Genomic DNA, 11175 nt, shown 5'->3' with positions numbered 1-11175 from the left:
GCACCCAAGCTAACCTAAAAGTCACAACAAGAAACATCCAAAGACGAGAAGAGACTGGGCAGTAAACCAAAAAAAAAAAAAAAAAACCTTCCAAACAAAAAAAACAACCTTAGAAGGCATACCCAGCACCCAAACACACTTCCAAGGAAATACCACAGTAACATCTATCCTAAACAAGCGCACCATAGTACGAGGACACAGAGAAAATTCCTTTGGACCTAGAACAGTCCCAATCCAAAGAATCGTGACTTGGCCCCCAACTTGCAGCCCATATAAGAAACTCAAAAGCTCCACCAACTGATCTTGCTCCCAATCTTGGACATCACAACGCAAGTGCACATTCCAAATGGCCGACTGCGCCTCCTCATTCCTTACAGCACCCACCAACACCTCACAATCATCAGCAATAGCAAAGATCAAGGGGAGCTGTAACTCTAATGGCAAGTCACCACACCATCTATATAGCGATCCCGGTATTTCCTGTTGTTGGTTAACTGTAATCCGGACTCGGTTCCGTAGATTCGTTGTTGTCTTATCCTCATTTCTATCCCCTACTCTTTTAATTAGAGTTTTGGGTTGTGTTGGACAAGTTGGGAATAAGTTGGTCGTGTTTTAAAACTTAGAATTTTTGCCCAGGTTTTGGTCTCTCCGCTCGAGCAGATATTTGACGCTCGAGCGGGATTTTGTTGCGGCCTTTCCGCTCGAGCGGACGTTTGGACGCTCGAGCGTGAATTTCCTTCTCTCAGCATTTTGGACATCTGCAGAAAATTCTGGGAGAGTGCATCCGGCGCTCGAGCGGATCTTGGGACGCTCGAGCGTGAACCTGTGTCTGACGCTCGAGCGGGGTGTTGTACGCTCGAGCGGACCTGTTTTTATATCAGTCCGTGAAATCACCTTTTTGATCACTATTTGATTTCCTTTCTCTCTCTTACTTTTTCAAAACCTCCATTGGAGAGTACCTCACTCTAAAACCCTAACTTCTCTATTAGAATTGATCTAGTAAGAGTTGTTTTCTCACCTTGGGCCTTTACAAAAGTTGTGTTGATCGTCGAGGGCTATCTTCTAATCTGAAAATTTCGGGATTTGGAGCATTTCCGTTTCTTCATCTCCTTCGTTGAGCCCCATCATTCGAGGTAGGGATAACCTACTCCATCTTATGAGCTTTGTCTTTGAATTTTAGCATTTTGATATGTTGGGGGTTGTTGGGTAATTTTGAGAAAGTTTGGGCCTTTGTGTAATTTTACAAAAGTTGGGGTTTTAAATATATAAACCTATATGCATGTTAGGCATAGAGAAATGAGATTAATGTTGGGACATTGATGGAAATGGAACCTTAGGGTTGTTTTGTGAACTATGGTGATTTGCCCTAATTGGATTAATTAATTAATGCATACGACTAATTGAAGAAAATGAGGAATTGAATTGAGAATGTTAAAATTGGAAATGTATGTGACTAAAGAGTGTAGATGAATCTTTTATTGCTCATCTAGTTGAAATGTTGATATAATATCCATTTGTGCATTTATTTCCTGCTTAGAAATAATTGCTTTGGGCTACCGGTGGAGGGTAGTGTTGATTGTTGTAGACAATGCATGATGATTAGGCAAACTAAAACTAATCAATCGGATGTGTCATAGAGTATGACGGTTGATAGAATACATTAACTGTATGTATTGAGTGATTGTGTATATGACCAATGTGTTTATATGCATTATGTGTAGACGGTTAGTAGAATACATTAAATTTATGTATTGATTGATTGAGTATGTGATTCTATGTTTACATGCGTTATATTGAATATAGAACCTTTGTGTTTATATGCATTGCTTGTGTAGAGGAGGAGATGGGGGATGTACTCCGCGGTTTAGGGGAAGATGGGGGATGTACCTCTAAACCGGATAGGATTGGGAGGAGATGGGGGATGAACTCCGTAGACACAGCTCATATGCTTGTCTAGAGAAGTGAAGATACAGCTCATATGCTTGTCTTTGTGAAGTGTAGATATAGCTCATAGGCTTGTCTAGTGAAGTGTGGATACAGCTCATATGCTTATCTGTTATGGTATGGATACAGCTCATATGCTTATCTGTTATGGTATTGATATAGCTCATATGCTTATCTGTTGTGGTATTGATATAGCTCATATGCTTATCTGTTGTGGTATTGATATAGCTCATATGCTTTTCTATTGAAAAGTTGGTTTGATTTGATATAACACTAAAATGTATATCATCATCGTTTGTGAAGTACGGAAGTAGTTTGTGTGTTATTGATATAACATCAAAATGGGTATCCACCGTGAATTTCGAAGGTGTTCTAGTGATGAACTATAACCTCATCAAATGTTTTGGCCAGAGTACTGAGCCTTGTTTTCAAACTCAAAGTTGAATAAGAAAGGAAAGGTGAATCGTATCATAGACTTAGTTGTCATGGAATTGAAATAAGATATAAATGGAGGTATATGTATTGACCATCTTTCAGTTGCTAATCTTTTAGGCATTGTTTATAATTGGTTTAGTATATCTCTGCTGGGCTGTGGCTCACCCTATATGGGAATATCATTTTCAGGTACAGGAAGCATGCCACCTCCAAGGACATAGCTTGGGAGGCTAGAGGCGGACATACTTTTGTCGTAATACTTTTGATGTATTACATGTGGATTCAAGCCAAGGGCTTAATATGTATGAGTTAGTACTCTTTTTGTTGAAACCAAGTGTTAACTTGGAAAGCTGTAAGCCCGTAAGGCATATGCTGTTGTTGTTAACATGTAATACTTTTTGTAATGAAACTCTGATAAATGAAAGAATGTGGAACTTTTGTATATCAATGCATGTCTTATTTGTTGGGTTTAATGTTATTATTTTTGGGGGTGTTACAATCTATCCCGCCAAAAGCCAACACTATCCCCCGCACCTACCTTCAGGCTAACCCCTCCTCCAAAACTCCTCCCATCCCAACCAAATCCCTTTCCACAAACCACGACCATGAGATTAGCCCACCCTTCCCCAACACCACTCCTCCCTCCCCACACCAAACTTTGCTACCACCACCTTCCTCCAAAGACACTCCCTCTCCTCTACAACCACTTCCCCAGAAAGGCCAAATTAAAGGTAACCAGCCTCCGAAACCCAAACCACCTCTCTCCTTAGGCATACAAATTCGATCCCAAGCCACTAGGTGATAATGAGAACCTTCACCCACACCACTCCACAAAAAGTCCCTCTGCAACTTCTCAATCTCTGCCACTGCCACCGAAATCACATGGACAGACATATGGATGTTACAAACATTAAGCATGGTCAAAGCCATATCACGGCATAAATCATTTCTTTAGTTCAGCTTTTATAGAGCAGATAAGGGTCTAATTACTTCCCAAAATATCCAAGAGATTAAGACAAGCATCTTACAACAATTATTTTTTGGTAATGCAAAAGAAGAAATGAGGAAAGATTAATGTTAGCAGCTCCTAATGAAGATTTTTTATATTTATGGCCATCAGTTGCTAAAATTTCTTAGCTCGATCTTGACACTTGCCTTCATAAAATTGATTTGCTCTTCAAAGTGTCTTCTTGGAGTTGTCCGGACCTGTTACATATTGAAAAAAAAAAAGGTTCAGATCTTTTGTTAGCACAATGAGCATAATCAAATAGGCTAATTTGATACATTGAAATCTATTCTTGTAAGCCTTGTGAAAAAATTGTAACGTACAAATCAAAAGTGGGTGTTCAATTTAATCCAAAAGGCCTATCTTTTGAAGCGGTGATTGAGACGTAACGCCACCAATTCATAAAGCGAGAGCAGCTATTCACAAATTTAGTAGAATTAAGAGTATGCCAAGAGCGTCAATATTATATAACTAGTGTATGCCCATGCCTAAAGGCACGGTGTAAATAATATTGAGATTAAAATGCAGTTGTAATTTGTACTCTACATATTAAAATTTGTAGAGTCTGTAGCACCTGATAAAAGTTCAAGTCAGCACTCCTACCATTAGTTTGTGGCTAACACCTAATACATTGGTGAGTGTCATAGTACCCCGAACCACAAATATCTGATTGAAATAATATAATACACAGAACATAAATACCATAACCTCGCAAATAGTAGTCTTTAGAAATTGTTTACAAATTAAGATACGGAAATCAAATATTTTGAAATAATTTTCCAATCAAGATACGGAAAGCATTGAAAAACTAAATGCATCATATCATGAAGAAGAAATCAACTCTATGCCATAGCATCCCAACAATAAATGGTAAAAAAAAATAATTCTTGCAACTCATCTGGTTTGTCAAATTAATGTGAAAATCATCAATTATATCAACTATAGAATACAAATTGTTGCTTTACAAAATAGTCAAATTAAAAAGATTTTAAAGTCATCTAATGGCCATCAAGTATTGACAGTAAGAAAATGTATAGTAAGAAGAGTAAATTAAATAAGAAAAATTATAAATAAGTGATAATTTCACAAAATATTTAAAAACTCATTGATTTGTAATTTTCTCAATGAAAAAAGAAGATGAGTAAAAAGAGCCCATATAACAGTTTGGTGCAAATCTCCATCATCCTATGAAAATAAAAGATAACATAATGTTATACAAAAAGGGGGGAAAAAAAAGTGTATACAAAGTAGTGACAACTGACATGTCCAAAGTAGTGACAACTTACATGTCCAAAGTAATAAATCAACTTACATGTCCAAAGTAATAACTCAATTGTAAAAGATCAAGTTAGCACTCTTAAATCAAACTCAGCTATAATGGAAATGCAAAAATATTGGGGAATAAAAGGCTTCACAAAAATATTTGAAATGCAACAAAGTCCACATAGGTGGAAAGCTTTACAAAAAGTGGGTCATAGCTATCGTCTGCTTTACAAAATGTATATACTTTACAAAAATATGTGTTTGATAATGTCTTCAAATTTGTTCTTTCCCACAATTCTTACGAACGTCTCATCAATTTTTGAAAGGTCTTCATAACAAAACTTCAGGGTAGACAATATTTGTAGTGGAATCTGGCTCATCATTAGGGAGGAGGATACTTATACGATCGAAAGATGTGCATCTAGATAATGCCACGTATAGTTGCCAATGACTAAAAACAGGTGTACGCAAATCAACCCCAACAAATTTCACAGATTGTCCTTGAGATTTGTTAATGGTCAAAGTGTATGCCAATCGAACTGGAAATTGACGCCTTGTCATTCGGAAAGGCATTTCTGCAGAAGACGGAGTCAATGATATCCAGGGTATAAATGCCAAATTGCCAAACTTCTCTCCAGTTAAGATTCGAGCTTCAATTATGTGAGTGTCGCACCTTGATACCATCAATCTTGTGCCATTACACAGTCTATCTTTCGGTGCAATGTTTCTTAATAACATTATAGGACAACCCACTTTCAACTCTACCTTAAAAGTTGGTAGCCCAGGAGGATCCAATGAATTTAAAAACTCATTAGGATATCTGTTTGTAATGGAAGGATCAATTTCATCATCTTCAGCCATCTTATCTGCAGCAAGATATGTATATGTATTCCCTGGAAAAATATTCAACGCAGCAATATTGATAGCACTGACATCATCATTTCGTGCAGAAAAAATTGTACGTTCCGTTAAGAATGATGGGATTGATGTATCTGCCACATCTAATTGTGGATAAACTGCTGAGAGTAATTCCTTTAGATCCTGGCATTTGTGTATTGTTGATGGAATTTTAATAATTTCTTGCGGATTGGTTCCAACCTAATAAATAAAATAAAATAAATTTAAAAAAATGGTATAATCAAAGTTCGAATGAGTATTACCTCCGTCAAGAATTTTGCAAAAATAGCATTTTCAAGGTTTGCATGATTCAAGCGCATATTCAAATCTAAAGATAAAACATGTAGATCCTTCCACAAAACAGAGTGTCTCAATGATGCATTCACAATTTGCTCACGAACTCCTTTGGTTATAACTGGTAAGATTTGTCGAAAGTCTCCACCAAGAACAATAGTGATACCCCCAAATGGCTTTTCACAATCACAAATATCTCGAAGTGTGCGATCAACTGCCTCAACACAATGTCTGTGTTGCATAGGAACTTCATCCCAAATTATGAGTTTTGTTTCTCTAAACAATTCAGCTTGTAATGATTGCTTGCTAAACCCACAAACTGAATTTTCCAAGACATCCAATGGAATGGAAAATGTTGAATGTGCAGTGCGACCTCCTACTAATAGCAATGATGCAATTCCAAATGAAGCCACGACAACATCAATATAGCCAAGGCTGCGACATTTTAATGCAATCGTTTTGTACAAAAATGTTTTCCCCGTTCCAGCACTGCCATTCAAAAAGAAAATAGTCCCTTTACTTTCAAAGACTGAAGAAGTGATTGCGTTATAAGCAGTTCGTTGTCCATTATTGAGGCGATCAATAGTAATTTGCACATCTGTCTGTTGTGCCTCATTATGTAGTTGTTGATGTTCGAATATCAATCGGTTACCAACTGTTGCACTCCAATTTGCTGTAGGTTGTTGCATGGGCGGGAAGTCAATTAAACTCTTTCCTGATTCTTGAAGCATTTGATTCAAAAGATACAAACCATAATCTTCAATTTGAGCCTCAGTTGGGTTAGAAATGGCAAACAATGTACGAAGCTTATGTGCAAGATCATCACAGATATGCATTGAAAATTGATTCCATAACGCATGTGGTTGTAATGGAAAACATTGGGTCAGAATAATACAAAACAATCTCCTCAATTGATATCCAGTTTTCATAACTGCAGCCTTTTTCAAGCATTGTATCCATTTTTCATCATCTTCTAAGAGTCCTTTGGCAACACATGCTGATTTAAACGTCTCATGCAAAACATTGTTAACTATACGTAAACATTGAAACGATCTTGGCCCTTTGACAATAGTTAACAACAAACGCAGATAAAATCTTTCACCACAGTTAGGGCTAGCAAAGTGCATTCTACCAATTGCATATCCATGTTCTCTTGGTTTCCATCTATGTTCTGATTTGAGCCAAACAAAATGTTGCGGAAATTCTTGGTAAGTGAATTGGCATTCATTTTCATTGGAAGCACAATAATCAAAAAAACCAGTAAGAGTCGATTTTTGTTGCGCAGCTCTAGAAAAAATCATTTCTAATGAGTCATTAGGATTGAAAAGAACACGATGTATTCCAGGTAGATAAAGTGCCAATCGAACAACTATTGGCATCTCTGCATGCAAATGATGACCGAATATTTGCCAAGCAGCTTCTGGTGGTCCAATATACCTCGCATCAGGATATTGTTGGATTAATCAATCCCAAAACCATTGTTATGCGATCATAACCCTTGTAAATATACTTATGTATATACTTAACACATCTCACTACAGTACAAACTTCTATATTTATCTGACAATTGAACCGTTTAGAAAGATATGCATTGTATGGTACCACATCCCTGTTATCAACTTCCTATCCTCTCACAGTATATACTTGACCACTATTGCGACGACGATAGATTGGATATCCATCTTGGTCCATAGTTGTTGATTCTACAAAGGCTCGAGGGTATTTCTTAGTACATCTACCATTTTCCATACATGGTGCTTGGGGATTTCGAGCACCACATGGTCCATGTACCATGCAACACTTGACAGTTTCAAAAAGTGTAGGATCATCTTTTGGATCTGGAAATTCTGCACAAACTAATTTGTCTACTTGAGCACATGTTCGAATTTTGTTTGGACCTTTAAGAAAGAGAAGTGCATGCATATGTGGTAGGCCTCGTTTTTGGAATTCAATTGTAAAAACATGTGCAACTTTATTACCGAACACTTTGTTTGTCTCTATCTCCTTCATCAAGCACTTTCTTTTTAGCTCAAAAACACAGGCAATCAAATCCGGACGATCAATAGCTTTTTGGTGTGGTAATAATGCTGAAGTAATTTCTGGCCAATTGGGATTTGCAGTCATGGTGAGAAAAATATCTGGGTGCTAGTTGTATCGCGTGATAGCTATTGAATCTTGAAAGATTTCAAACATATGTCTAGGACTACCAGCAAATGAAGATGGCAAAATAAACCTTTGACCAATTTGATTAGGTCGCAAGTCATCTGGATCAATATCGCTTAAATCTAGGTAAAGTTCAGCCCGAATTTTTTTTTGATTAAGCTTGTAGTACGTCAACCGATTTTGCTCAGTTGCAGCCCAAGGTTTAGGGCCGCTTCCCCTTAGTACTCTTGGATCCAATGTAGCACCAAGACTTGTAAAAGCATTGGCTGCATTGTATACTCGAGTATAACGTCAAAACGATCTTGTTTGATCATCATCCCCATCATATAATGCTTGAAGCGGTGGAGGGGGTGTCATAAGCAGAGGTAGCCTAGTCTTTCCTTTTGAACAGCAAGTTCCAAATAGGGGACGCTTTCGAGATGATTGTGCTAATTTTTCGTCCATCCAATGGTGGTGTTTGGTGTAGCTGTTAAAACAGATTATAGATTATAGCTTAACAGATTATAGATTATGACTTTAATCAGAAGCTGTTAATCTGTTTGGTATAGCTGTTGGATTATAAATTTAAGTTGCTGAGTAGTGTTTGTTAAATAAGCTGTGAAGTAGCTTTTTCAATTAATTTTTATTTTTTATTATTCAATATTTATCTACATTTTTCATAAAAAATAATAATAATATTTAATAGTCCATTTGAGTCTTTTTCTATTTTTAAAAAAATAAAAAATAAAAAAATCTAAGAGTATAACCGTGAATTAACATGTCCACAGCAGAAGCTGATAATCAGAAGCAAGGGGTGAGCAGCTTCTCAGAATCAGCTTTTTTGACTTAAAATAAGTTGTTAGAATCAGAAGCTGTTTGAAATAAGTTTAACCAAACAGTCCAAAATAACTTTTTAAAAGCCAGAAGCCATAAGTTGGCTTAAAAAAGCTGCACCAAACACCCCCAATATAAGGCTGAACAGTAAGGACATAACACATCCATCTTGCTGAGAGAATGACGACATGAATTCAGGTGCGATTGAGTATTAATCGCAGTACTTAGAGTCATATCTTCTAATTCATCATGTGTACATAGATCCTCTTGAAGAAATGTGACTGTAGAATTAGGCCTACAAATATTTGTTGTGCATAAATTAAAATTTATACATATGTAAAAGTAAGAGTATTATTTAAAGAATTAAACATGTTTTTACCAATTGCGAGCTAAAGATGTACTTTCCATAGAGAACGAACATGTGGATGCATGTGTAACCATTGTTCGTTTTTGTGCCAACGAAGTATCCGTAAGTGTCTTTGTACCCTGTTCTAGGCAAGCATGACTGCGACAACTCGGTGTTAATGAAGGAAAGTCTTTAACATATGCTCCTAATCTCTCTCGTTCTTGTCGATTGATGAGTAGAGCATGCATTTTCATTTCTTTCACGTTTTCGTCGTGCACGTTGAGCTAATACAGCTCTTGATATAACATAACCATTGAGTTCCTAAAATATGAATATTAAATCATTGAATACTTAAAATGCAAATATTATCAAGTTCCATTTTCCACTGTCTAAAGAAAATACCAAGAATTTAGAGAAAATGTATTATACTCTTGCCTATGACTACCCATAGTTTTATAATAATAATAATAACAATAATAATAATAATAATAAATTGTGTGGTTTTGTTACACTAATGAACAAATATTCGACCAACTTATGAGAATAATAAACGTTCGACCAGCAAATTGTGTGGTTTTGTAACAGTAATGAACAAATGTTCGATCAGCAGATGAGCTTCATAAAGTATCTCCATTTTCTTGTAGGGCCCATGCACTTACAGGAGACACTATATATTCCTTTCTCACTATATATTCCTTCATAAAGTATCCCCTATATATTTCTTTCTTCCTAAGAATATACAGGAGACACCAAAAAATGTGCATAGTTTCAAAAATAAAATACAATTATGGCTAAATAAAATACAATATATGAAGATATAAAAACTAAAAACTAAAAAAACTCTACAAAATCAATAACAACCATACCGTTAAACATGCATTTTCCTTTCACTTGCCCTTGCAATCAGTGGCCCTAAATTTAACAGATTGTGTCATTTTAGTCCAATACATAATGGTTGTTAAGTTTAGTAGATAGAAAGTCAAACTATGTGTCAATTTAGTTCCTGTAGTTTACACAATGTGCTAATTTAGTTCCTATCAAAACCGAGCAAATTAAAATAACAGGGACTAAATTGACACATTGTGTAAACTACAGGGATCAAATTGACATATTGTGTAGACTTTCCATCCACCAAACTTGACAACCGTTATTTATTGGACTAAAATGACACAATCTGTTAAATTAAAGGGCAAAATCGAGCAAATTAAAACAAATAAATTGACACATCGTGTAAAGTATAGGGGCCATTTGCATAATTTACCCAATAAATTTATTATTATTATTTTTTAAAAATTTGAATAGCACTTCTCTATATTTATAGATGTAAATAAGTTGTCAAAATGATACCTCTCACAAGGGAAGTACTATAAATGGTGTGTGCCGTATGCGCATTATAACTAAAGAAAAAATAGCATAATTTCATACTTTTTGAGTTATAACTATATATAAAAATAAAAAAAATCAAAATCAAACAACATGCGAGGCATAACTAAAATAAGGTCATTACTAAAGAAGAAAATTGGTCATAACTAAAAAAAAAATGACATAACTCAAAATTGTCATTTATAATCTATATAATAAATTGTATGGTTTTGTTATACAAACAAACAAATGTTCGGCCAACTTATGAACTTCATAAAGTATCCCCATTCACATAGCTGGAAAAAAAAAATTTGCCCATTTTCTCTCTCCTCTCTTTATCTCTTATCTCAAAATTTTTGCCCACTCACATTGAAAAGTGGTACAAATTTACACATATATACAGGAGACACTTAAAAAAGTGCACAGTTTAAAAGATAAAAATACAATTATGGTTTAAAATAAACAAATTGGACATGCATTTTCCAAAACACTCTACAATTATGGCTTAAAATACAAACATACAAAAACTAACAATTAAAAAAAAAAAAAACACTTTATAAAAACCATTAAAAACTATACCGCTGGACATGCATTTTCCTTTTGCATTGCCTTTAAAAAATAACCAAAGTCTAAGAAATAACCAAAGTATAAG

The 11175-nt window shown here is 35.5% G+C and overlaps 1 protein-coding gene across 1 annotated transcript; it reads right to left on the bottom strand.

Annotated features, from left to right (window-relative positions):
• Window positions 1-4978: 4978 nt before the first annotated feature.
• LOC145793575 (uncharacterized) lies at window positions 4979-6570 on the bottom strand. Its single transcript, XM_082876437.1, has 2 exons — window positions 5809-6570; window positions 4979-5746 (listed from the first exon to the last, which is right to left on the bottom strand). The coding sequence occupies exons 1-2, from the start codon at window positions 6568-6570 to the stop codon at window positions 4979-4981; spliced, it is 1530 nt and encodes a 509-aa protein (XP_082732563.1).
• Window positions 6571-11175: the final 4605 nt, after the last annotated feature.

Source organism: Camellia sinensis, chromosome 6, assembly GCF_055761805.1.
Source record: "Camellia sinensis isolate YWXY chromosome 6, ASM5576180v1, whole genome shotgun sequence".
Taxonomy (NCBI): domain Eukaryota; kingdom Viridiplantae; phylum Streptophyta; class Magnoliopsida; order Ericales; family Theaceae; genus Camellia; species Camellia sinensis.
The sequence above is the reverse complement of the archived record's forward strand: the minus strand, read 5'-3'. Positions and strand labels throughout refer to the sequence as shown.

What these genes read in the sequence shown, in the direction of transcription:
- LOC145793575 (XM_082876437.1), bottom strand. Translation starts at nt 6,570, where the DNA reads ATGCTTCAAGAATCAGGAAAGAGTTTAATTGACTTCCCGCCCATGCAA. An exon ending in TTGCAAAATTCTTGACGGAG is followed by an intron (nt 5,747 to 5,808) that starts GTAATACTCATT and finishes TTTATTTATTAG; the next exon opens with GTTGGAACCAATCCGCAAGA.